The sequence below is a fragment of the Sinohyriopsis cumingii genome, chromosome 4 (genome assembly GCF_028554795.1).
Source record: "Sinohyriopsis cumingii isolate HCF-2022 chromosome 4, ASM2855479v2, whole genome shotgun sequence".
Taxonomy (NCBI): domain Eukaryota; kingdom Metazoa; phylum Mollusca; class Bivalvia; order Unionida; family Unionidae; genus Sinohyriopsis; species Sinohyriopsis cumingii.
The window spans coordinates 107,915,116-107,940,799 of NC_142964.1; the positions used below are offsets into that span (position 1 = coordinate 107,915,116).

General features: G+C 38.6%; 1 protein-coding gene across 3 annotated transcripts in view; it reads left to right on the top strand.

Annotated features, from left to right (window-relative positions):
- Positions 1–25,684, top strand: part of LOC149801847 (uncharacterized) — a 173,410-nt gene that overhangs the window by 94,786 nt on the left and 52,940 nt on the right. For all 3 annotated transcript variants that reach the window (XM_089956221.1, XM_089956220.1, XM_089956223.1), the window contains exons 6-9: positions 7,874–8,018; positions 10,141–10,186; positions 14,886–14,991; positions 18,232–18,386. In XM_089956221.1, the coding sequence (XP_089812347.1) occupies positions 7,874–8,018; positions 10,141–10,186; positions 14,886–14,991; positions 18,232–18,386 (452 nt within the window). The remainder of the gene's footprint in view (positions 1–7,873; positions 8,019–10,140; positions 10,187–14,885; positions 14,992–18,231; positions 18,387–25,684) is intronic.

The window sequence follows — 25,684 nt, forward strand, 5'->3', positions numbered from 1 at the left end:
ACAGAATTCATCGGGGCATATTCATAAAAGTATTGATTACAAGACCTTGAAAGACTTAACTCAAAATGTGAATGACACAAATCCTGGTTCATTTTTAAAAATTATCCTGGTTCTAGTGTTAAAAAGTATTTCATATTATCTTTGCATATTGAAATACTAGAAATCTAGATTATAATGCAATGCACATTTAGGGGAAATTAATAGAAGCCAGGGACAGCTCAGCAGCCATATATAATATAATGAAATTGTAAATATGTACCTAAGATGTTTACCTAACATAATTTGAAACAGTGTTCATATTTCATGTCTGTAATAACCAACTTTGCCACCCTTTGATATGAGTTTATCTATTTCCTTATACAAAGTGGAGTTGTTTTTAAAAGTCACCAGGATGGGGTGAAAGCAAATTAGAATTGTAAAACGGGTGGTTTCTTGCTAAGATTCTCTGGTATTGTAATATGGTCTCTAAACCATAGGTAAAGGAATCTATTATGGAGATGTAATTGATTATATCATCGGTCATTCAGAGTTGGTGCAGCAAACTCTAAGAAGTGGAAGTTGGCCTTATAAGACAGGTGGTTGCTTAAAATACGTTCATTATGTTTGATAATTAATTTCTGAGTTCTTTATAAAGAAAAAAATGGGCTTTTTAAGGAAAACGACTGCTTAGTTGAAGTGACTTTCAACACAGGTTTGGTTATATAGATCATCCAAAATCTAAAAGGGTATTTTCATCAGCAGATCTGATTGCATATCTTATTGTGTAAACTCTGATAGAAGGTTTGAATTTTTTAATTGGGGGTTGTGATGTTGAAGGTAATAAGTACAAGATAATAAGGGTTTCAAATAATTTTTAATAGATACAGATGGATTAGATAAAACAATAATAATATTGCGCTATGTAAAATGGTGCCTGCTTTAAAATAGATCTAGTAGAAACTAATGGATAGCATGCCAAGGCCATCTTCTTATCAATATTTTGATAAAACTTTTTTTCCCCCTATATCCATATGTCAAAGATGTGAAAAGAAGAGATGAAGGATTTGCGTTTTTGGTCTCTCCAAGTAGTTCACATGCTGGATTTGTTACTGGAAGGGTGCTGGTTTGAATCCTATCATTAGATGAACCTGGGTCAGTAAGTGTAGTGCATACCTGGGCAAGGCACTTAACTCCCACTGCTGCCTCATTAAGTAACTTTTCCTGCTGTACAACTGTGTAAAACACCAAACCAAACCCTTCAGAATCACATCATTTAACCACATCCTTGTTCAGATTCCTAAAAAGTCTTGGCCCGAATGTTTAGCTACTGACATTTTCTACAGGTAGATATTGAACATATTTGCTGCAGCAAAATTTGAAGTCGCTTAATTCTGGTATGGAGTACTTCGTATGCTTGTCTTGTTGACGTAACATGTAGATGGGGAGATACAGTTTATGTGATTCACCATATCTTACAGGTTGGTGTGTGGGCTGTCAGTTATGTAATGACACACACCTCTATTAATGCAGCTAATTCTAAGGAGTCATACATTTTTTACTGCATTTGTATGGAGCAGAGAATGGCATACATTAGCAGAAGATTTTTTTTATTAATAGCTGTAGTGTCGGGTTAATGGATTAAATCTACTAATTTATGAATTCCTTCCTATGTTCAAATGATATTCAGGATCAGTAAGCTGTGGTTGTATTTGATCTTAAGAATTTATGGACGGACAATAAATCTTCTACTATAATCCCTGCATTGCATGAAGAATGGTTCATTTGATCTGTACAACCAGCATAGACCCAGAGCTGTCACTGTATAATTTACCAGTTTATCTGAGTCACTTGCATTTAATTCCACCAATGATTTGATTTGCTGATGCATTATTCAAAGCAGATATGGGTTTCCACTGTCCACATTAGGTCACAACATGGATAAATAATAGTTAACTGTAAACATCCTGATAAGAACTGCAAGAGTGATGGTGATTATACGTGGATAAATATGGTAGAAATGCTGATAAGAACTTCACAAGAGTGATGGTGATCATACATGGATAACTATGGTAACAATAAACATTCTGAGGATGAACTACAAGAGAATAATAGTGATTGATCAATAGTGTCCTTGTACCTCTTTGTAGATATCAGGGAAATCAATTTCAGTAGGAAATAGGATAATGATTGAGATATTCATTTTACAGCGCTTGAAATTTATTTTAATTTGCTGTTCATCCTTCTGGGTAAGAGACCATGATGTGACTTGAGCTTTTTGCCAGCCATAACCCACCTACCATGTGCCACAATGAGTCACAGTGAATTTTGTGAGAACTGAGTTTTTATTTTTGTTTTGAAAGAAACCATTTGTTTGAAAATTAATGCAGTATTAATAATGCTCCTTAATAAATTTAGAAGAAATGGGTTAAGTTTCCCTTTCCTTTGCATCCTTTAGTATGAATAGTTTGTGTTTAGATCTTAGTGGAAATGATCCATAATCAGTGGGGTATTATTTTGGTAATAATTATGTTCATTATTATGCCAAGTGAGTCTATAGTATGGTCCTGCTTCTTTCCATCAACACTTGTTTATTACCACTCTGGAGTCCACATTTCTGATCCAGTTTTAATCAGATTTTACATCATAAAATTCTTGGATGAGTTCAATACAGTGACCCCACCCCCCTTCTGCAACAGGAAAGTGGCTGTATAAGACAAGTGGCATATATGTTTATGCAGGAAGAAAGCTCTGTGTAACTTCAAACCATTTAATATCTTCATTTAAAAGTAACATTAATTATTAAATGATTCTTCTCGTCTTAAGAATTTACTTATTTCAGGTGCACGTACATTAATAGTTCGTGATTCAATAAGCATGGAATGCAGGTGGGGTAGTGTTGGCACACAATTGCAAAATTATTTTAAAAAATGTCATTTAAATCTTGGCACAAACATCGCTTGGCATTAGAATCATTACATTTACTACATTTTCCCACTGCTGCAGAATATTCTCCTTATCAGCTATAATGTTGTTTATTTGAGTCTTTCCAGCATCAAATTTTTTGGCAGGAATTCTTGAACTCTCCCCATTTTTGTTGTCAAATAACTTTTACTAATAATTTTTCATTTATATGCTGACATGTTAAAGATTTATGGTGATTTATTTCCATGTTTGCTAATTATACTGTACTGCGGTTTAATCATGTAGACTAAGCTTTTGTAGAGTAGATAAATGCCTTGTTGATAAAGGAAGTGATACACATTCTGTTATGTGATTTTTTGGTCTTTGTCTGAAACCCTATTTTGTTCAAGGTTTATTTCACTTGTTAATCCATAAGAGTTAAATTTAGCCTATGTTGACCATGTTACGATTTTGACAGTTATGTCCATCTTTAATCAACCAAGAGAAGAACTCTGCCACTGTGTGAAGGCCAAAGGTCATCTTAAAATCATTTTAATATCAGTAATCCATCACCTGTTGCTGTTGCGTAGGTCCCGACCACATGATGAAAATTCAGGCTCTAGAAGGCAAAAAAATCTTGGTTCAACACACAGATACTTTGCCCATGCATAGTGTTTTCATTCTTTTTCTAATTGTTGACATTGCAGCTGCTTTAAGTTATATCAAGAGAAGAATTGCCTTTGTTTCATTATTATTTTTATTTGAGCTTATTTGTCATGTGAATGTTTTTGTCCTGTGGAATTAACCCAGATCAAGCAATTTTTCGTTTTGAATTGATTTCTCTTGAGAATTCTTTGCATTTTTTTTTCTGTTTATGTTTTTGTATAACCTTGTATATACATTCTTACCCACATTGATGTTAGCATAACTATTACTGTTGAGGATCATTTTAACTCTAAGATGACTAATTCTTCAGTTTTGGAAGATCATTTCAGGGTCCCAGGAGATCATGGGATCAATCACTTTTGAGCCAGTTCAGACCCTTTCTGTTGGAGGGAATGAACATTTGAGGAGTAGATCACCCTCTGTAAAGAGAAGTAAAAAAAAACTTGTAACATTCACAATAGCATGTTGCTCCCTTCCGTGAGGAAAGAGCTGCACTGCACCATGATGAGTGATGATGATAAACTAGACTGAGACATACCTATGTTACCTATATGGTCACTGACCGGTTGCCAGTCAATTCATCCCATTGACTAGTCACTGTACAACAGTCAATCTTATTCAAGTCGCTTACTTTCCACCAGTCATTCCTTGGTGTCCGTATGGTATGGGGATATGGATCAGACCATGTTAACCTCTTTCCCCACTCTTCCATCACACTCCGTACATAATTGGGAGTCTGCCCAGGGGGTCCAGATGCCTTGTCATCACCTCCTCATCAGTTGGCAGCTGCCAGGAAAGCTGGATGAATAGCATCATCTAAGTAATATCAGCAGTTTTGCCTGACTCCTGGAATTTTTAACACCCTACCATAATGAGATATGGGAAATGGCACAGAGTGCTCCTTTGTCACTTCACCAAAGGACATAGTGATGCTAAGCCACTCTCGTGCTTTGAGAATATGGATGATGATGTCCTAACTATCCTTGTTGACTCCAATGAATTTGAGGTAGATACAGTTAAATTGACAACTGTCAGGCCCACCATCTCCTCTTTGTTTGAAGAGGATGAGGAGATCAGGTCCTTTGATACCACAATAAATGAAGTTTAGTGCACCTTACCAGCAGATTTATTGTGCCTGAAACCATTTAGCACACTTTACTGAAAACTGCTTTAACGTGAAGAAAAAATTGGCTGCCTTAGTGAGCTTATTGTTGGGTTGGCAGGTCTGCCATATGCACCTTCTACTGTTTCTCCTAACAAGTCAGAAACAACACAGAGATTCTCTATCAGCTTTGATTCCTCCAAGTCCAGATTTTCATCACCATTTGTGTTGGAGGATGGAAATGGGACAGATTCCTGATGGAGTTCCCCATGCATACACCCAATCCCAACTCCTATCTCTTTGCCATCATGTCAAATTATGATGGTGTGCTCGTTGGAGGGGGGGGGGCATAATTTTCCAGGGTGATCGGACAAATTGTCCCTCTACATCAACAATATAGAAATTAAATCTCTTATTTCTGGCTTTGGAAGGGTGCATCGACAGAGTAAGTGGTTGATGTATTTTGGTCTACTTGGACAACACGTCCATCACAGCATATATTTAATTTCAAGGAGGCACACATGTCCCTTCACACTAAATGGAGGTTTGGAACCTCCTTTGCTGGCCTTCACACTGCATGGAGGTTTGGAACCTCCTTTGCTGGACGACCTCAGAGAACATCTTCCACATTCTGGGGAAGAAGAATGTATTAGAGGACATTTGATCCAGGACATGGAAGAATCTCAAAGAATTGTCTCTTTACAGCTCCGTAACATAGTCCCATTTCACACTGAGGGAAAAGCCTTTGGTGGACTTGTTTGCAACCAGACTCAACAACAGACTTATCTGCTCTTTTCAATTCTCTTCTCTTTTCTTCTCTACTCTACTCTTCTCTTCTCTTCTCTTCTCTTCTCTTCTCCTCTCCCTTCCCTCCCCTCTCCTCTCCTTTCCTCTTCCCCCACCTTCCCTTCTCTCTCTGCCCTCCTCTTACCCCCCCCCCCCCCCAAGATCACACCAGACCAGAGACTATGGGCAGTGGATGCATTCAGCTCCCAGCGGGATTGTCTGTTTGCATATACCTTCCAACCATTCTCATTACTACCTCACGTTCTACAAAAAAAACATTGGAACTTCAACTGCTCACATCATTCTCATAGCTCCACTGCGACCACAACAATTGTAATTAAATGATCTTCTAGACCTTTTGATCATCTGAGGCGTCTACCTCACCTCTTCTGTTGCAACTGAGTGGCTCCTTACTCCACAACAACCCACACATTCTCAACCTTCACATTTGGCTCATCTCTGACAATCTATCCACCAGAAAAGTTTTTTGCTGGATTGCCAGTTACATCATTCAGGCCAGGAGAGCTTGAACAACTTAAGTCTGTGATGCCAGATGGAGAATCATCTGTGATTGGTGCAGTAGGAAACCTTGTGATCTTAGTTCTGTTGTCGATTTCCTTTTGTTACTTTTTGAGAACAAAAGATGTTCAGTATCAGCTTTAGATCTGGAGCTACCATTTCCAACACTCAAATTCTCTAAGGGCTCTGATTCACACATTGCCTTTCTTATTAAGTATTTTGAGCTGCAGAGACCTGTCTCACACTATTATGCCCACAAAATCTTTCTTTTATTTTGTGGTCTTTGACCAAACTCTGTATGAACCAATGATTGAGGCTTCTCTCCATGACTTGGCATTCAGTCTCAGTGCTTCCAAGGGAAAAGGAAGGGTCGAAAATGTCTGTTTCCTGTGAAGGTATTCATTGATATTCAGCTTCCATCACTGCAGTGGATTGTCATTAACATCAAGAGCTTATCATGAGGGTTTCTTTATGAAATTAAAAAGTCCATGAGGTACAAGATATTGCTGCCTCATGGGCCTGTTTAAATTATACTTCTTTGGTGGATGTGATGATGGCACAATTTTGGCAATCACATACTGCTCCTCGTACCTCTGCTGTTTAGCACAACAGGGTATTTTTTCTCTGGGACCTATAGTCACTATTGTCAAATTCCCTCCTCCTAGCTCGCTCTGATCTCATCAAAAAGATGACTGTTCTGTGCATACTCTGCAAGGTACACAAATGGACCCTGTCTTATGGGCAACTCTCAATATTACTATATGGTGTGCAAAGTTTGAAAGTTGTCATGACAGCTGATGAATAAGTTACCAGACTCCTGTGTATTTCCAGTTGAGTTGTAGAAAAAGAACTACAAATCTGTATGAAATGAGTGAGGTTATTAACATAAGGAATCTAAGAACAGGACTATTGAGACATTCAAGTTTTCTTTATTTCTTTTAAATAAATAATAATAATAATGAGGACTTTGTATAGCGCCTAATCTGTAGAAGCTCTAAGCGCTTTACAACATTAGACAACACCTATAAGATAAAAAAACATATAATAATATTATTACAAAAACAAACACCATGAAATCAGAAAAAAAACATTTTTTTAAAAAATATTTAAAAAATGCTGAGAATATTTCAGGTAGGAAACATTATTAGATCTTTAAGTTTGTTCTTGCAGTCAAAATAAGTGAGTTTTGAGAGCCCTCTTGAATGTGATCACTGTGTCTTTGTGTCTAAGTTCAGTGGGAAATTCATTCCACGTTACTGGGCCCTGGTATGCAAAAGAACGCTGTCCATATGACTTTGTTTTCATAGTGGGAGACCGCTTCGGTGGCCCAGTGGTTAGAGCGTCTGCCTCGGATGCGGGAAGTCGTGGGTTCGATCCCCGGACAAGTCATACCAGAGACTTAAAAAATGGTACTAACAGCTGCCTTGTTTGGCATTCAGCATTAAGAGGTTAGTGTTTGGACTGGTCGGTCTGGTGTCAGGATAATGTGACTGGGTGGGACATCATGCTACATGTCTGCGGCATGATGCCCCTGTGCTAGACATCACTATAAACTGCCACATTGCAGACATCGTAGCGATATGACTGAAAAATTGTTAAAGCTACGTTAAAAATCAAAATCAAATCACATCACTTCATAGTGGGAATAATGAGTATGATTGTCAGAAGAGGAGCATAAGTATCTTGCTGGTATGTACACATGGCTTATATACAGTGTAGTTGCAATGCAACAGATTTAATATTTCAGGAGTGAGTGTGTTTTGTTGGCAGCTTTAGTGCCATGGTCCTTTTGTCAGATTTACATGTACCATTCTTCAAAGTAAAATGAAAGATATGTATGAAATGTGTACGTTATACCATAATATGTTAGATAATACATTTTTGAAGTGCATTTAAGACTATGTTATCTGTTATTTTCAGCCCAAGAGAGTCAAGTCTGCGCCACCATGACAAGTCAAATCAGAGTCTTTTACCACCACCGATACATTTTGGAAAATTCTTGAGGCTTATTGAAGAGGATTTCAGACTTCCATATGATGTATGGGGACTTCATATAAATGGTCAGGTAAGCTGTTCAGTTTTCACTTGTATGGACATTTATTGTTTCAACTGTTTTTTTATTGCATAGTTTGTCTTGTCAAATTCTGTTTAATTATACATACCTTATGCAAATCATATTCACAAATATATGAATAAAACCATAACAGATATTAAAAGACCCAGTTCAGTTCAATAATAGGGAACAAGAAAACTTCACATTTCTCAGAAGTGAGGATACATACCATAGATGCATTGATCTTAGATGCAGTGATACAGCACACCTATATGACAAAACAGAAAAAAAAAAAGTTTTAATAACCAGATTTTAATTTGGCCAGATTTGACAGAAAGAGTCCAGGCATAAAGGCCTTTCAGATTTATTGAAATACCATCGGACAGAATTTGGCCAGATTTGACAAAAAGAATCCAGTCTTTTTAAAACGTTTAAATGTCAGCAAACATCATACAAACCCAGAGTTTGGGACCAACTGCCCTTACAGGCCCACCTGAACTTCTTTTTCACTCTAGGACAAAAGCAGATGGTTAAAAAACCACGCAGTTTTTCTCCGTTTTAAAGCGGAAATCTGATCCAGTTTTTTAAAAACAGTCTGTTTGGTCCCATTCCACAACGACCCTTGTAACATATTCGTTCCATATATTAGTTAGCCCACAACTTGTAAAGATTATTCTGATTGGTCAAAAGTTTAAATTCATCCAATGACTCTTCGTGTAATGGAAACTGATGGCAATGGAAAAAAGAAACATGCTTGCAAAAAATGGCAGCCCAAGTTTTTTTAGATAGATCATGACACGAGAAGTTTAGATAAAGGTTAAAAAAAACGAATGGAAATAGGAATGGCTGGAGCAAAAAGTTGACAGAAATTTAGTTGGTCAGTTTATAAGTAAGCTAGAGGACTGGCATTTTGTGACCTCTGCTCTACATTAATCCCTGTTGGAAGAGTTCGGAGAGGCACCTACAAAAGAAGCTGTGTACAGAAAAATTGAAGCTATGAAGGCATCTGGAAAAAGTGTAGTTAATTACTACAAGAAGAAAGATTTCTCGCATGAGAGAACAGACGTAGCTCTATCAGAATACGCATACTGCATGTTGCCAATACAAGCACCAGCTTGAAAGGAAAAAAGGCTCTCATTGAGAAGGAAAAGAAATGATTGCACATTGAGCAAAAAGTCTGTCAAAAAGGAAGGCTAAACAAATCTTTGCCAAAGCCGCAAAAGAGCTCAACTGTGTCCATTGGAGAAAAAGACAAGTGAATGTATGGGATTATTTGTATATAGTTGATGTGCTTGAGTGTTTATTTTACAGATTTGTTATGAAAAGAGAGAGGTATAATAATTTTGCTGCAAAAATTGAGAAATTATTTTGGCTTAATTACGATGTGAACACTGACATGCACATGAAATAACTTAAGCATCAATAGTATTGGAGAACAAATTAATGTGACAATAAATATTGTGAAATTATTCAAGTTGAAATTTTTTTGTATGTTTATTAGTTTTTCAAATGATTATTCTGTTATATATCATGATCATAAGTTTCCCCAGGAGCAATTTTTTATGATTGTAAAATGACGGGGGACTTTGGCTTCCTGGACCCCCCCGATCGGAGGCGCTGACCCTCAAGACACCGTTGGGGGAGGACCCCCAAACCAACCTTTAAAATTTTCCACTTTTTTGTGGAATACCAAAATCATGTCTGCAAGAAAGTATAATGGCTATATTTCATTGAGTGGGTGAAAAATTCTGGAAAACCACACATTTTTTTATATTTTATGCTCAGATGTATTGGTTGCATACAGTGTATAGCAGATATTATATGGCATTGTCAACTGTTTACTGTTTATGATCTGCTGTATGTTGTGTACATTCATACAGAAAACATGAGTAGTAACATGATTCTCTTTCCTAATTCAAGGTTAAAAAAAAGTATGCAACTGGAGAAAAGTTCATAGTGAGATTTAGATCACAGGTTGATTTGTGTTTCCACTGAATCGACAACTTGATGGATGAAATTCTTTGATCATAATATTATCAATGTCTGTTGACTTTGGTGAAAAAATAAAATTGATAATTCACTCCAGCATAAAATAAAATCATATATTTTACCATTTACCATTTTACCATTTCAGTTACGGAAGAAAGAAGGAGGACAGCTGTATAGAAGAATACGAAATAGTAAGTTTTCATTTAATTTTGTCTCCATGTAAATACAAGTTTTATACAACAAAAATGGCATTGAGTTTCTTCTTTAAATATGTTACCCAATCATAATACCTTAGGAGAATTACTACTACCTCGCAAATCCAGCTTTCCCAGATAAAACTTTTTAGCTAAGAGAGCTTAACATTATCTGCCTACGTCAGTGGCGATCAGGCAGAGTGATCTCTCCATGATATAGGGATTAGCAGCAAAACCCATGAATATCTCGGTTACTACTTCCGCTTGTGCCAAGAAGCACACGCAGCATGAGACCTCACAAAAGCCAGAATCAACAGTGAAACAAGTTGGAGTTCTCACTTCACAAGGAAAATATACTCCATATATATATTTCCATCTTGTCTCTCTTTTCATCTCAGCAAATTTCTGCCTTTACAAATTTATCCACACTTTGTCTTTTTACACATTAATTTTACTTATGCAATTTCACAAACAAGTTTGGGCTGTACTTCTATTATACTAACTAGCAAGTCCCTGAGACCCTTAGAAAACTCTCAGAATAGTTATTATTCCACAATTACTGGCTACATACAGATGAGTTTTCTCTGCCAATACATTTAGTGTCCAGACATCACACTTCATTGTATTTACCAGTACCTGTCATCTCATTCTCATTGCACCATTCAGATGGGAGAAGTCATGGATGAATGACCTTAATCTCACAAGGGAAATTCCATAGAAAACGAATTTCCATCATCATCTGAAAACAACCATGTCAGTAGTTGTTTCACCCTGACCCAGAGCTACTGAACCTGCATGTCTGGATTATATTTTAAACAGGCCCTTGGAAATAACCAGTTCTCACAACCATTCATGGAGAGAATTGCTCAAGCAAGAAGGCCCTTGACTCTTAAAGTGTACGAAGGCAAATAGATAATATTTACACAGTGGTGTTTACAAGAACACATTCTTCCTCTACGGGCATCTATACCTGAAACAGCTGTTTTCCTCCTCTGGCTCTTTGATGAGACAAAATCAGCATGAAGCACAATTGAAGGTTATCGCTTCATGATCGCTGACACCTTCTGTCATGGAAGAGATGATATCAGACAAAACAAAGACTAATCTGACCTCCTCTCCAACTTTGGTTATACACAGCCAAAAATGTTGGCTCTGTGCCAGAATTGGAACCTATAATGGGTACTGAACTGCTTTCAAGGCCACCTTGACTCACTTTCATACAAGACCTACTTCCTTATCACATTAATGATGGCAGGCTTAATCGGCAAAATATATGCCCTATCAGGGGACCTGAATAACATTTAGTTCTGAAAAGATGGGTCAGTTTCACTGATGGCAGTTCCTCTTTCATCACCAAGAACAGGCTTCCATCCATGGGCTACCAAACCAAATGAAGCAGTTTCTTGAAAAGACGGAGCTGCTGCATCAAGGGAGATAATACCAATTTTTATCTATCAGATAGGAAACAGGATGATACAGCTGCACAGACACTTTCATCCTGGATAAAGTTGGGTTATTTACTCTGCATACCAGGGAAATTACCCTAACTCAGATGAATCTGTTACACATTTCGGCTCATGAGGTTAAAGCAGTTGCCACAAGCATCAACTTTGACCATAACTGTTCTTTAACTGATGTTATCCATGCCGTGGGATGGAGATCTGAGTCCACATTCTCCAGTTTTTACCTCTCAGATCTTTCATCCCAAAGGCCTCAAATCAATCTGATGGATCCGATAGCCATGGCGCAACAGGTCACCTTTCCAGGTCATTCAACAGCTTCATAACATGCAGCTTCATGACTTCTGCTGGATTTGTGGGAGGGAAAATGTTCCCTTTCTGAAGCTGCTTCTTGACAGATGGAGTCTTCTCCAGTCAGGTTGCCTAGTAGCTATCTAACATACCTTAGGAGACCAGAGATGGCATCTTCGGGGTATGAGGATGTACTTCCCACCACCTCTTCCCTGTTCTCATAAGGTTTTATGATTGGGTAACGCACTTAAAAAAGAAACCAATCTTTTCTAGTAAAATGTTTCTTCGTGAATACAAATGCAGTCACATTACACATACCACATCCCAGCCTCCCTGCAATCACATCTATATAGAGAGCATGCTTTAGGCTCCAGTAGTGACTGGGATAATCATGGATTTTGTTGCCAAGCCCTATATCAAGAGAAGATCACTCTGCCTGACCACCTCCTGGGTGGGCAGATTAACTTTTATGCTTTTTGCTAAGAGTTTTTTCTGTTTGTCCTGGATTTGTGAGGTATTAGTTGTTCGCTTAAGGTATTATGATTGGGTAAGTATTCACATAGGAACATGTTATACTAGGAAAAATTAGTTTTCACCTAAAGACTTCAGATATTTAGTTGGTCCTGTACAAAAGTAGTGCTGATCTGACATCCTGTATAGCTGCCACATTGTTATTCCTACTCCTACATGGATGGTCATATTGAGATGGGATTTTCACTGTGAGACATTGTATGATATTTAGTTGGTCTTATTGAAAGTGGTCCTGAACTGACATCCATTATAACAGCATCTTGAAAATCTTGCAGCCATTTCTGAATGGACAGTCATGTCAGCATGGGGTTTTCACTAGAAGACTTTATTTCTAGTTGGTCCTAACTGAAAATGGTGTAGATCTGATGTCCAATATGGCTGCCACTGCTGCCATCTTGAAAATCTTATTAATATTACTCTTCCTGAATGGCTGGTTGCATCAACTTGGGGTTTCAATAAAATGCCAAAGCTCTATATGTACAGATTGTCATGTTAATGTGGGATTTTCTCCAGATGATCTTAGATATTATCCAGTTGGTCATAACTGATAATGGGGCCAATCTGATGTCCAATATGGCCACTACAGCAGCCATCTTTAAAATTATGTTATTGCAACAACTCATAAATGAAAAGTCATATCTTTAAAAGTTATCTCATCTCCTGTCCAAAAGGATGGCTATATGAACTTAGGGTTTCAGTAATGGACTTATTATGATTTCTAGTTGGTCCTAAATGAAAAAATGGTGCCAGCCATTGGTCCAACATGGCTGCCATGACAACTCTCTTAAAATTCTTCTTATCACTAAACCCCATGAATGGATGATGTTGATGACAGGATTTCACAAAGTCCTAAATGAAAATTGTGCTTATCATGTATCCATTTTGGCTGCCACATCAACTTCAGAAAAATCATGTCATTACTCTCCCGTAATGGATGATCAGTATAACAAGAAGTATTCACCAAAAGACTTCTACTGATGTCTCCTTTGTCCTAAATGAAAATGGTGCCAAGCTGACATCCATTGTGTGTACCACAGCAGCTTATTAAAAAATCTTGTTATTGTTGAAAAATATCAGAGATGGTTTCAACACTTGACAGTCAATAGGAAGAAATGGTCTTATCCTGAATTTCTGGAAATTCTTTTTGCCCAGTAGGGTGTCAGTCCCTCAAGGGACTCTTGTTTTGAGTGTCTTTCTGCTTTTTCCATGTATATTTCACACTTCCCATCTGCACATGACTGGAAATGGTGCTGCATCCAATATAATATTACAGCAGCCACCTTAAAAATCATGTTATCACAACTCCTCATAAAATTGATGGTCGTGTCAACGTGGTTTTTTTTTGCTGAAAGACTTTTATCATGTCTAGTTAGCTGTGAATGAAAATGGTACTGGTCTGACATCTGTTATGGCCAACAAAGCAACTCTCTTCAGAATTTTGTTATTGCTACTCACCTGAACAGCGAATCATATCAACATGTGGTTTTCACCAGAAGATTTCTTACGGCGTCTAGTTGCTATTTTATAAACTTGTGCTGATCTTTTATCCAAGATGGTTCTCACAGTACCCATCTTGAAAATTTCATCATAACTCCTGTTTCAAAATAGGGTTTTCACAAGATGACTTCTTATGATGTCTACTTGGTATTAAATGAAAATGGTGCCAGTCTGACATTTGCTAATGCCGCCTTCTTGAAAATCTTGTCATTGTTTACTCTTCATAAATGTAAAGTCATATAGATATGGGGGTTTTACCAGCATACAAATTGTGATATATTGTTGGTCTTGAATGAAAATGGTTCCAATCTGACCTCAAATATGACTGCTACAAAGAACATATTGAAAATCTTGTCTCTAATTATCTGTATGGAGTTTTCCCCAAAAATCATCTGATGGTATTTATTTCATTCTAAATTGAAATGTTGTCCTGATTCTGCATCCAGTTTGCTGCCACTGAGCTAATTTGAAAATGTTGTTGCTCAAGAATGTCAGAGATGGTTTAAACACTCCACATTAGAAAAAAAAAGGAATGGTCTCATGTTGAATTCTTGGAAATTCATATTTGACAGGAGAGCCTCAATTCATTCAAAGGACTCTTGTCATTAATCAAGGAAAAAAAATTTCTGCCTTGTGTTACAAAAGAGCTCAGGTGTTCAATATTTTCACTGTCCTCTATTTGTGTTGACCTGTTCTTTATGTAGTCAGAATGTTCTGCCAGAATGCTCAGATTTTTTAAGTCTCAATGCAGTTAGCTTTAGCCTCAGTGAGATGAGTATATTGATCTCTTATTGAAGAAAAAAAAAGTATGTTTTGAATATTTTTTTTGCCATGGTTTGCGTAATGACTGAAGTGAAAAAGCTTATACTAATTGGACTAATAGCCTTTTTAGTAATCAGACCATTGTTATGTTTCAGATTATTATGTGGATGTAAAACAGCAGTCCTATGAACCACATCCATGTAATTGTAAGAGGCCATCCACCAAAGATGAAGCAGGATGTGGGGAAGATTGTCTTAACAGGTAATGCTAAACCAGTGTATCACCATTTGTCTTACTGCTCCAGAAAATCAAAATACACCAGAATTTTAATTTAGAAACATGCCATGTATATTTCATAAAAATGTATTGCAACTTGTTGTCTCTAAAGTAAAGCACCCTGATGTACATAATTTGGCACTGTTATACCTGCCAACCATTATGCTTTTGGCATGATCATGATGTTATTTTTAACTGTATGGATTATGCTTATTTTGGTACACCCTCACTCCCAAAAGAAAAGCAGTAGTTTATGTACCCATGCAGCATGCCTCAAATAAAAAGACTTTTCCGAATTGATGCACAAAAATAGTTGTCAGTATGTAAAATTGATGCACCCCAATGTTACATTTTACTCATTAACAAAAAACAAAGGTTCAGTCTAAAAATCGTCGCCGGTAGGTTAATTGAAGCACCCCAATATTATGTTTTGCTGATTAAAACAAGAGCAAAGTTTAGTCTAACTATTTTAATGACTAGATTACAACTCTCCCAAACGGAAAACACATGCACATCAGTTTCTTATGCTAATGTTATCATAACACATAGGGTTAAAACTGAGTGTGGAGCCTGGAGCTGACCTTATGTGACCTATAACTGTCACATCATTTGTAGAACTGTATAATCATGATACCCAAGAAAGAGGCAGAAAATAAACATGTGATTTTAAAGTGATTCTAACGAGAAACTATTATTTTATGTACCTTTGTCATGCAATGAAGCAATAATTTCCATTCGTTCATTTGAAAATGGCGTCCAAGGCAAAAAAATTAAAATAGATTCGAAACAAAATTATCTTTTGGACAGCATTTATGACCTTCTGATGATAATAGTATTGTTGTCAAACCAGTGGAGCCTTCGTCATCCAAAGATGAGGTAATGGTTACTCGTAAGATAAAACACAGTTTGTGCAGCAATGGTTGAAAACACAGCTGACTACGTTTTCAAAAAGAAGTTAAGTCGAGTTAAGACTGTGACAGTTAAGACATCTTTATATTTTGCCATATATGTACAGAGGCTTAAGAAAAACCACCATGACCAAATGTGCAAATAACAATAACTTGCAGATTGAAGGTCCATAACACCAGGCAGATTTGAATACAGGGTTACAAAAATATTCTTCCAACAAGGCATAGCAGTGAAAGTGCATCTTAAATGTGTAGATTGGCTGAGCGTAGAAGACATCCCTTGTTTTAAAATACAAATCTCTTTTTAATTTAATACACGACTTAGCGGCTTAAGAATTTTATGCCATTTTCAATTTAAAGAATTCTGACAATCAGTATGACTAAGCTACTACATTTTCAGAGTTACTGGAGCACCTATCAAATGTTGTTGAGGATAGTCTTAGATGTGACATGCAAAACTCGTCATTTGTGACAGCAATGGCAGATGAAATCACCAACAATAAAGGCAGCATGATTGATCTGTGGAATGCATTTTATGATTTCTCATGTTGGTAGATACAAAGAAGCACATAAAATTAACTCACTAATTCGAAAATTAAGGGAGCTGGGTTTTTTTGCAGCAAAATTCAAGTGTAGACACCAGTATGAGAAATGCAGAGGTATTATGTACCAATTTCTTAATAGAACAGGAATGTACACTAGCAGTAGCAGAAATGTTGGTCTTTTGCTTAAATGGATGTTCCCAGACTACAAAATTGCAGAAGAGTATGCTTGTAAAAGAACAAAAACATCTAATATTGTTCAATGTTTCTCCAAAGAAAATAGCAAAGACTAAAAATTGAACCTTGCAGTGTTCTTACAGCTTGCATTTTATAACTAATGTGATTATGACAGGAAAAGGTTCTACTACTTTGATAATCATGAGAGTTCCTTCATTACCAAAATCGACATTAGATAAGTAGTTTTGGCTTGCATTATAATGCTTTGAAAAAAACTTGATACAAGTTGGCAGAACTGCATGGGGTTTTCAGATGTAAACCATCAATGATCAGGAATTCATAAAGGAGTTGTGTCCTATATCGTCAAAAACATCTTGCCAAGTTTATGCAACCAATTGTCCCTGTCATTTGATGCACCTTGCTGCAGGAAATGCTGCTGAAGAATTTAAATTAGATATTGGCATTCTTGTGAAAGGAAAAGGGTATTCAGGCCTTTTTGGAAGCAAGTTTGAAGAGCATACCGTTCTAAAGTGTGTGTAAAAGAATTGGTTGTCCCTTGGCAAATGTATTGGCAGTCTGTTTAAGCTTCAAGCTTGGCTAGCTTTTGTTTAAAATGAAATGAGTCTGCAGAGAGAAATGGGGGAAACAAAAAGTGTAGAAGAGTCACACTAAAACAAAGGCTGTTTTTAGAAGTCAAGATATCATGAAAAAGAAAGAAATCTAAATCTGTGTAATTCTTACTTGATAAGCTTATATCCATTTAGAGCAAGAGCCTCCAAGCTCAGTCTGACATGGTCATATATAAATGTGACCATATTCCAGTCAGTTGTTAGTTAATGAAAGCAGTGGGCTGGATCTTCAAAGGATAATTGTATTACAAATGAAGTTTGTAAGAAGCATACTGAATCTCATTCTTCTATGTGATAAACTATAACAGTGGATGTTAAGAAGTCACAAAAACAGACAAAGTTAAGAAATTGACAGCACAAGTGTTTTCTAACTGAGCATCCATCTTTGTTTACAGTGAAAAAGTAGCTGTGAACACTCAACATAACATTATCAGACACACACACACACATCATTCACTTTGAAACTATGTAGTATGGAGAAATACTGCATAGTTATGTCAGTGATAAAGCAATAGAAAAAAATTGAGCATATAACAATTTACTTGACTGGTTCCTCCATATAATACTGTTCATTGGAGCTATCAAAGTGACTTGTATTAAAAGTGGGGGAATATGTTGCTAAGTGGTGTTCTAATAAAGGCAGCCATAATAGTGAATAATAATAATAATAATAATAATAATAATAATCAATTGGTTTTTAATTATGTCTGATCACATTATAATTGGTTCTTGTGAGTAAAGAACTAATGCAAAGTTAAATGATTCAAGTAGAAATGATCAAAATTCAAACAATTTAATGGGACCCATGACCATACCCTAGTTATTCTGGTATGTCTGAACATTGTAATATTACATATATTGTAACATATAAGCGGTGTATGTGTGTGTGTGTGTGTGTGTGTGTGTGTATATATATATATATATATATATATATATATATATTGCTAAAATAACTTTTTTTCACCTCAGAATGATCTACACAGAATGTCATCCTGAGTACTGCCCCTGTGAAAATCAGTGTTCCAACCAGAGAATACAGCATCATCAGTGGGCCCCAGGGCTTCATAAATTCATCACTAAGGATAGAGGCTTTGGTGTCAAGTCTACCAAACTTATCAAAGCAGGTAAACATCAAACTAATGATAACAATTTATAATTTCTTATTTGAAGTTGCAGTATGTTCAAAATGGATCTTGTTTCTTATGTGTTAGATTTGTCTACAGATGTAGCTGTATTGCTGTCATTTGGAAAGGCATAGTACCTTAGAATTTCTTCAGTATGTTTAAGCTGCAATGATTTGACTATGGCATGTAAATATAACTTAAACTGCAGTGTGTGAATGCATATATATTTTTGTCCCCCCAGCATTAGCAAATGATGAGACATGGGTATCACTCTCACAATGATGGTATAGAGTTGAAGCAACTCTTTTTTTTAATAGCTGCAATTACTTACCTATTGCGTATTGTGCAGCTTTTTGCTTTTTCATGCTAGAAAACCACAGTCTGATGTGAATACATCCTCCTGCTGAGTGGACAATCATCAGTATGGTGCAATCCACTCATGCACCTGGCTTGGTGCATGCATAGAACTGTCATCTTATTCAAAGACGCCATGCTGTATGAATGTTATGCATAGATTGTCACCTGATAAAATTTACTTGAGGCAAGTGTTTACCACATTAGCAGTCTCCCTTCAACAGTTAATTTGATTCTCAGTGTTAAACTATCCATTCTGTAATTTATATTATGTGCTGGTAACATTTTCTCCCTTTTGGAATTCAGTTCTTTAAGGGATGTATTGAGTTCCCTTGTGTAATCCACCCTTTACGGGTTTGGGTACACCATAATACTTTTAAACATACAACTAAGGTTGTGGTAAGTCCTTGTGTTAAGGAATAACATTACAAGCTGCCTAACATTAAAGGGAGCAAGAGGCTTGTGGATTCCGCTCTCTCTCTCTCTCTCTCTCTCTCTCTCTGGGGTCCCAAGTGGTCTATAGTGCTCACCGTTCTGGATCACTGCTATCTCACCTCTGTCTGGTTCATGGGTTCAAGTCTGAGATTTGGCTAACTTGGGTATGTGAGAATGCTTGCCGGTAGTTTTCATCATCGGTGGTTCTTCCTGGGGTTTTCCCGGGTTCTTCCTCCACCATTTATACTAGCCGCCATGTATAGTCTATCTTGTGCTGAAAAATGGCATTAAAACCCCACTACATCTCTCTCTCTCTCTCTTCATCTCTCTCTCTCTCTCAAAAGATACTTGTTATTGTCATTGTTTTCTTCAATATGTATAAAAAGAATGCATTCTCACAAGAGAGAGAGGAAAACATCATCTGTTATTGCATGTGTGTCTGCATCTTTTATTTTTCCTCAGTAAAGGATGCAGTGAGAAATACAAAAGGAAAAAGGTTAAACAGGTCATCAATTGTTTACCTAGTGCATACAAAGTAGTTTCCTTAGTATGCATTGCATAAAACTGGGTGAGTGTACATGTGACATTTAAATATATTGTCATTATTTCTTTTTAGAAAATCACAATAATGTCAGGATAGACCGTCCATAGGGCACTGTTTCCATAAGAAGGACTATTGGAACACTCGCCTAGATATATTTATTACAGTGCAACCCTGGCATAGCATGCCTCGTGATAACACTAATTTGGATATAACATTGTTGTAGCATGGCTCCTGAAATTTCGTATAATCATTTGCTTTCGCACATGAAAAAATATTTTTTGTTCAAAGTACGTGAAATAGTGTATAAAAAATTAAAAATTTTTGGGGGAAGAGATCGCATATGAATTTGAATAGAATACAATCGTGGCGTGGTTCCTGAAATTTTAAATACATGTATGTGTATTTTTCTCATGCCGAGAAAAATGTTTTGTTCAAAGTATGTGAAATAATGTATAAAAAATGTATTATCGTTTTGGGGAAGAGATTGCATATGAAGTCGAATATAATATGATCATGGCTTGGTTCCTGAAATTTTAAATACATGTACATGTATTTTTCTTGTACTGGTAAAAAAAAAATTAAAAATTTTAAGTACGACAAATAGTGTGTAAAATGTTTATTATCATTTTGGGAACAGTTCGCTTATGAATTGTAATACATGCGATCATTTCATAGCTTCTGAAATTTAACAATTTCACCAGGTTCTTGAAATGTTATGCCAAAATAAACATTATCGGAAATGTTACTTACTACTGATCCATGAGTAAGCCAGTAAGTCGTCTTTGTGATTGTCTGCAGTTAATTCTGTATGCAACCATTGCTCAAACAATAGCCAACATGTGTTTCTTCTTTAACTGCATACACAACCAAGCAGCAGACAGTGCAGTGGTTGATAAAGATTCTCACAATTTAATAAACATCAAAATAACGAAAGCCGCCAACATGTTTGCTGGGCTTGGTGGTGTTATTAGACGCAATCAGTTGACCAGTAAATAATTTCTGCTGTATTAGCTGGAAATTGAAAGGGTATGAAATTGTACATTCGTTCAGCTTAAAAATTTTTTATAAAAGTGACTCGTGACCATTGCAGGCCTACTTCACTTAGTTCTTGGGTTTTACATGTGTATGGTGTTTGCGTATGAACTCATTATTAATTTCCTATTTCTCCTTCAAATACATTCCCTGATCACATTAACGTTAGGAATATAAGCCTGCTACCTCTCAAATCCAGCCCTACTAAATGACGAAAATTTGTCTTTTCGGTCTATCTTATATAGACCAAAGGGCAATAACTCTTGCCCCTTACCTCCCCTTGCCACCGTCAGGTGTCGCTAGTTTTTAAGCTTCGCTTGTACTGATAACACGTACATTATACCTCCAAACAATCCAAGCCATCTTAATGTTAAATTGGACCATCCGAAGTTACATTTGGATTTATTGCGTTGGACAATCATTCTTCTACAGGTTGTATACATTATTTTAACAATTTTTCTCAAAATTGAGTGACTTTGTCACCCTTACAGATTTCGTTTACTGAAGACCATGTTACACATGCTATCGCAGAACTCGTGTTGTTAATTAAGAATTAATGTGACACTGACTAATTTCGCTTACTCCGTTAGTAACGGTTGTGGTATTAGTGAATTAATAACATGCTGAATTGCTAATTTGTGCTTTGTTTTCTTTTCTTGTGTCGTTTCAGTAGAAATGTCAACCAAATGCATGAAATGCAAAAAGTTCAAAGCAAAAGAAGACAACCATGACTCTTGTATTGTATGTACCAAGTGTACATCATCTATACCATGCAGCGTGTGTAATACTTGGACAGAGCAAATGTGGGCTGATGTAGTCCAGAAGGCAGCAAAAGGGAGGGATAGACGGAATAAGTCAAAGAAAGATAGCATTGATGTCCTCAGTATACATCCGAAGACAGCCTCCATTGCGAGCCTTGTGGGGGACGTTGGGGTCCCCTCTCCACCTAAAGTTCGTCGTTTGCAACCGTCAGCCACAGTAACATCAGCGGCAATGGAGGGAAATAATGCTGACAGGGTACAACAGTCCAACTTTGAACAGATGCGTTGTTTGGTCCAGGAAACGACAATGCAGCTATTGACATCAGGCCAGATATTACCCTTATTTCCCTCGCTCGCTAACACAGCTTTGTCTGACTCTTTGGGGGAATGTTCCCCCAATTTTAGGCTGCCCAGTGGGCGTAAGTCCCCCCGCATGTCCGAGCATGGCCTTCGGGCCTGTAAGTCAGGACGCATGGGGTTTTTACCGGATCCATCAGATCCATTTCTTTAAACAACCTCTACGTCACTGGCCGTCCAACCGTCCCAGCATCGGGACCCTATTGGTAAAACGATCCAAATATGACTTACGGGGATTTTAGTGGTAAATCCATCCGTCAAGCTGTACCGCCGGCAACATACCAATACTATGGCAGAGATTTTAGTGAGAAATCTGTCCGTCCAGCCAGGCCATTGGAGCAGCCGGTATCGGTGATAGCAGGACCGTCGCCAACATTCAGACCGACCACAAGCCAGACAAACCAGCCGGCAGGGCCGTCCGTCCATATGTTCACAGCTTATCCACAAGGGAGAGTTAGTGACAGTGTTAAGGATGACGGAATCGCGTCATCTATGCCACCTGGTATGCCCTATCCAGAAATGCAAGCTATTACAGAACACAACTCGGCACACAGTGAGGGTGACGAAACTCCTGCAAATCAGCCGTACACAGATCCAACCATGGAACGGACTGAGTTTGGCTTCAAGGTGGCAGTGGAAGAAATTTATAGGGTGTTGGCAATTTCAGAATGCCCTCCACCTCCTACCGCCACTCAAGACTACACTACAAAGTTAAGGCGTCTGTAGATCTTGACAGGGAGGAAGAGACGCCGTCCTTCCGGCTCCTTCCCCAGTCGGCAAAAATTAAGGAGATCAATGATCGTCTATCAGGACAAATAGGTGATCAGGGGAATACTAAGGCGTTCTTTTCAGAAAGCCAAATACCAGCGACGTTTTCGGGTCGCTGGTACAAAACTCATTCAGACGCCTTCAGTACGGATCTTCTGGCCCTGGACAAAAATATGGCAGCAGTTCACCTGTCCGCTCCACTGTTTTACAAAGCAGACAAAAATGTGTTCCATGCCACGTCAAAGTTAGTCAGGAACGTAGTCGCTACGTCTTCAATGTTAGACTTGGCTTCATTAGCCATTTTCCGACTCGCAGAAAAATCCGACAATGACCACGCTTGGGAAGCAATGGCCTGGATTGCTAGAGTTATTAACAGGGCAGCTCACCATTCCATGGCTAATGTGTTGACTGCTTCTGCCAACTTAGACCTGATACGACGTGACGCATGTCTGAAGTCCACGTCGCTCAAGCCCCATCATGCTCTGGCATTACGGATGACTCTGTTTGGTCACCATTACTCTTTGGAGGAAAAATTGAAGAAGTTCGGAAGCAGGCAGGTCAGGAACTGCCCCTCCAACTCGCCTCTCAGCCCTCGCAGGCGTTTAGAAAAAATCAGCCCCTACCACAGCGGAGCGATGATTGGCGGACCAGGGACAAGGGATCCTTACAATCAAATGTGCAGTATAGATCCCAACCCAATGCCAGGAGACAACAGTCTAATCAAGCTAGGAGGCAACCATACAGAGGAGGTAAGAAACAAAGTTTCTCCGTCTTCAAGCCTCCTAACTCTAAAAATTGACATACCCTCTCCACCACCCGCGGGCAGCCTACCTGTGGGCGGCCGCCTCCTGCAATTTCAGGACCACTGGACCACCTTTTTTCCTCAGAACGATTGGGTGATCCAGATCATTTCGGAGGGACTTCAGATTTCATTTATCCAACCCCCTCCCCTGTCCTCCTCTCCCCTCTTCACGGACGTACCGTCCGATAGGGAGAAGGATATATTTCTACAACAGGAGATACGGTCGCTCATAGAAAAATGGGCGGTGGAGATTGTGAAAAACCCGCAATCGCCGGGGTTTTATTCCAGGCTGTTTCTTATCAGAAGGCAAACGGCAAGTTGAGGCCAATCATCGACCTGAGTCGCCTCAACCAATACATTTTACCACCGAAATTCAAGATGGAAACAGCGAGATCAATCTGTCTTTCCATCCTTTGGGACGAGTATGCCATCAGTCTAGATATGACTGACACATATTTTCACGTCCCTATCCACCTCGCTTCATGGAAATTTCTCCGATTCGCTTACCGCGACGTGGTTTATCAGTTCCAGGTCCTACCCTTTGGCCTCAACATCAGCCCTTGGGCATTTACCAAGGTTATGGATTGCGTTGTCACCCTGTTCCGCTCGACTTCATCTACAGGGATTTCAGTGTACTTGGACAACATCCTCCAGAAACATGGTAAGTTCTATTCTGCTCAAAGGCAGAAACGATCTTTTAGCACTTTTAGATCATCTAGGCTTTCTCGTGAACTGGAAAAAGTCCGATCTCCGTCCATCTCAGCGTTTTGTCCATCTGGGTATGGAGTTTCTCACTGATCTGAATCTGGTACGACTTCCTCGCGCTTGCGTAATCCGGATTGTCAAACTCGTCAAGTCTGTTTCCAACAGGACATGGATTTCAGCGAGAGAATTCTTGCAACTCCTCGGATTATTCAATACGGCAGCGGACTTGATCCCGCTTGGCCGTCTTTTTATGCGTCCCTTACAAATGACATTAATGGCACAATGGCGCCCCTTTTCAAGTCCCCCCAATCAAACAGTAATGATCACGCCCGAGATATGATCATTCCTGAGTCAGTGGCACAACCCAAGTTGGCTGTCCACGGGGATTCCTCTGGAGATGCCCCAAGCAGAGATAACGGTATGTACCGACGCCAGTACCTATGGTTGGGGTGCCCACCTGTTGCCGGACATCGCTATAGTCAGCGGCACGTGGGAGCCAGGGGAGAGGTCTCTCCACATCAACCTTTTAGAAATGAGGGCTGTCATCAATGCCTTTCATTTCTGGACGGATCAACTCTCAGGAAGAACTGTCCTCATTATGTCAGACAACTCTGGGGTGGTGACTTACCTCCTCAAACAAGGGGGCACCAAATCACCAGACCTGTGCATTCTGTTCTGGCAGTTTCTACGTTGGTGCGACAACCTCCACATCAATGTACAAATCAGACACATTCCCAGCAGACTCAATGTCTTGGCCGACACTGTATCCAGGAAAGGTCAAATCATTCACACGGAATGGTCACTCCATCAATCAGTCTTTCTTCGGATTTGCACACTTTGGGGGCGTCCGATGATCGATCTTTTTGCGACAAGGTGGAATTGCAAGTTGCCCACCTTTGTCTCTCCGGTTCCAGACCCAGAGGCTTGGGCTGTGGACGCTTTGTCAATCAGCTGGGAGGGGTTGTGGGCATTCGCCTACCCTCCCACGGTTTTGGTACCAAAAATAATCAAGAAGTTAAGGGGTCAGAACTGTCGGATGATTCTGATTGCCCCTCTCAGATGGAACAAGTCCTGGGTTACCGATCTACTCGATCTAGCGATAGATCTACCCAGGAAGATTCCAACCAGCCCAAATCTTCTCAAACAACCACGGTCATGGGTGTTCCACTCCTGCCCGGATCGTCGTCTTCTTCACGCTTGGCTCTTGTCCGGGCAGCCTTGCGAGACAAACAGTTTAAACCTTCGATTGTGGAGAGAATCTCAAGAGCAAGAAGGCCCTCCACTCTGAAGGCTTACGAGGGAAAGTGGCGTGTTTTCAGGGACTGGTGCCATATCAATAACATCGTCCCTTTGAGTGTCTCAATCCCTCAACTGGCCGACTTTTTTCTCAATTCTCAAGAAACAGTTGGCCCCAATTACTATCAAAGGCTACCGCTCCATGATATCAGACACATTCCACCATCATGGTAGATGTGACATTGGGCATAACAAAGATCTATCTGATCTTTTAGCCAATTTTGATTTCAATCGACCAAAATCC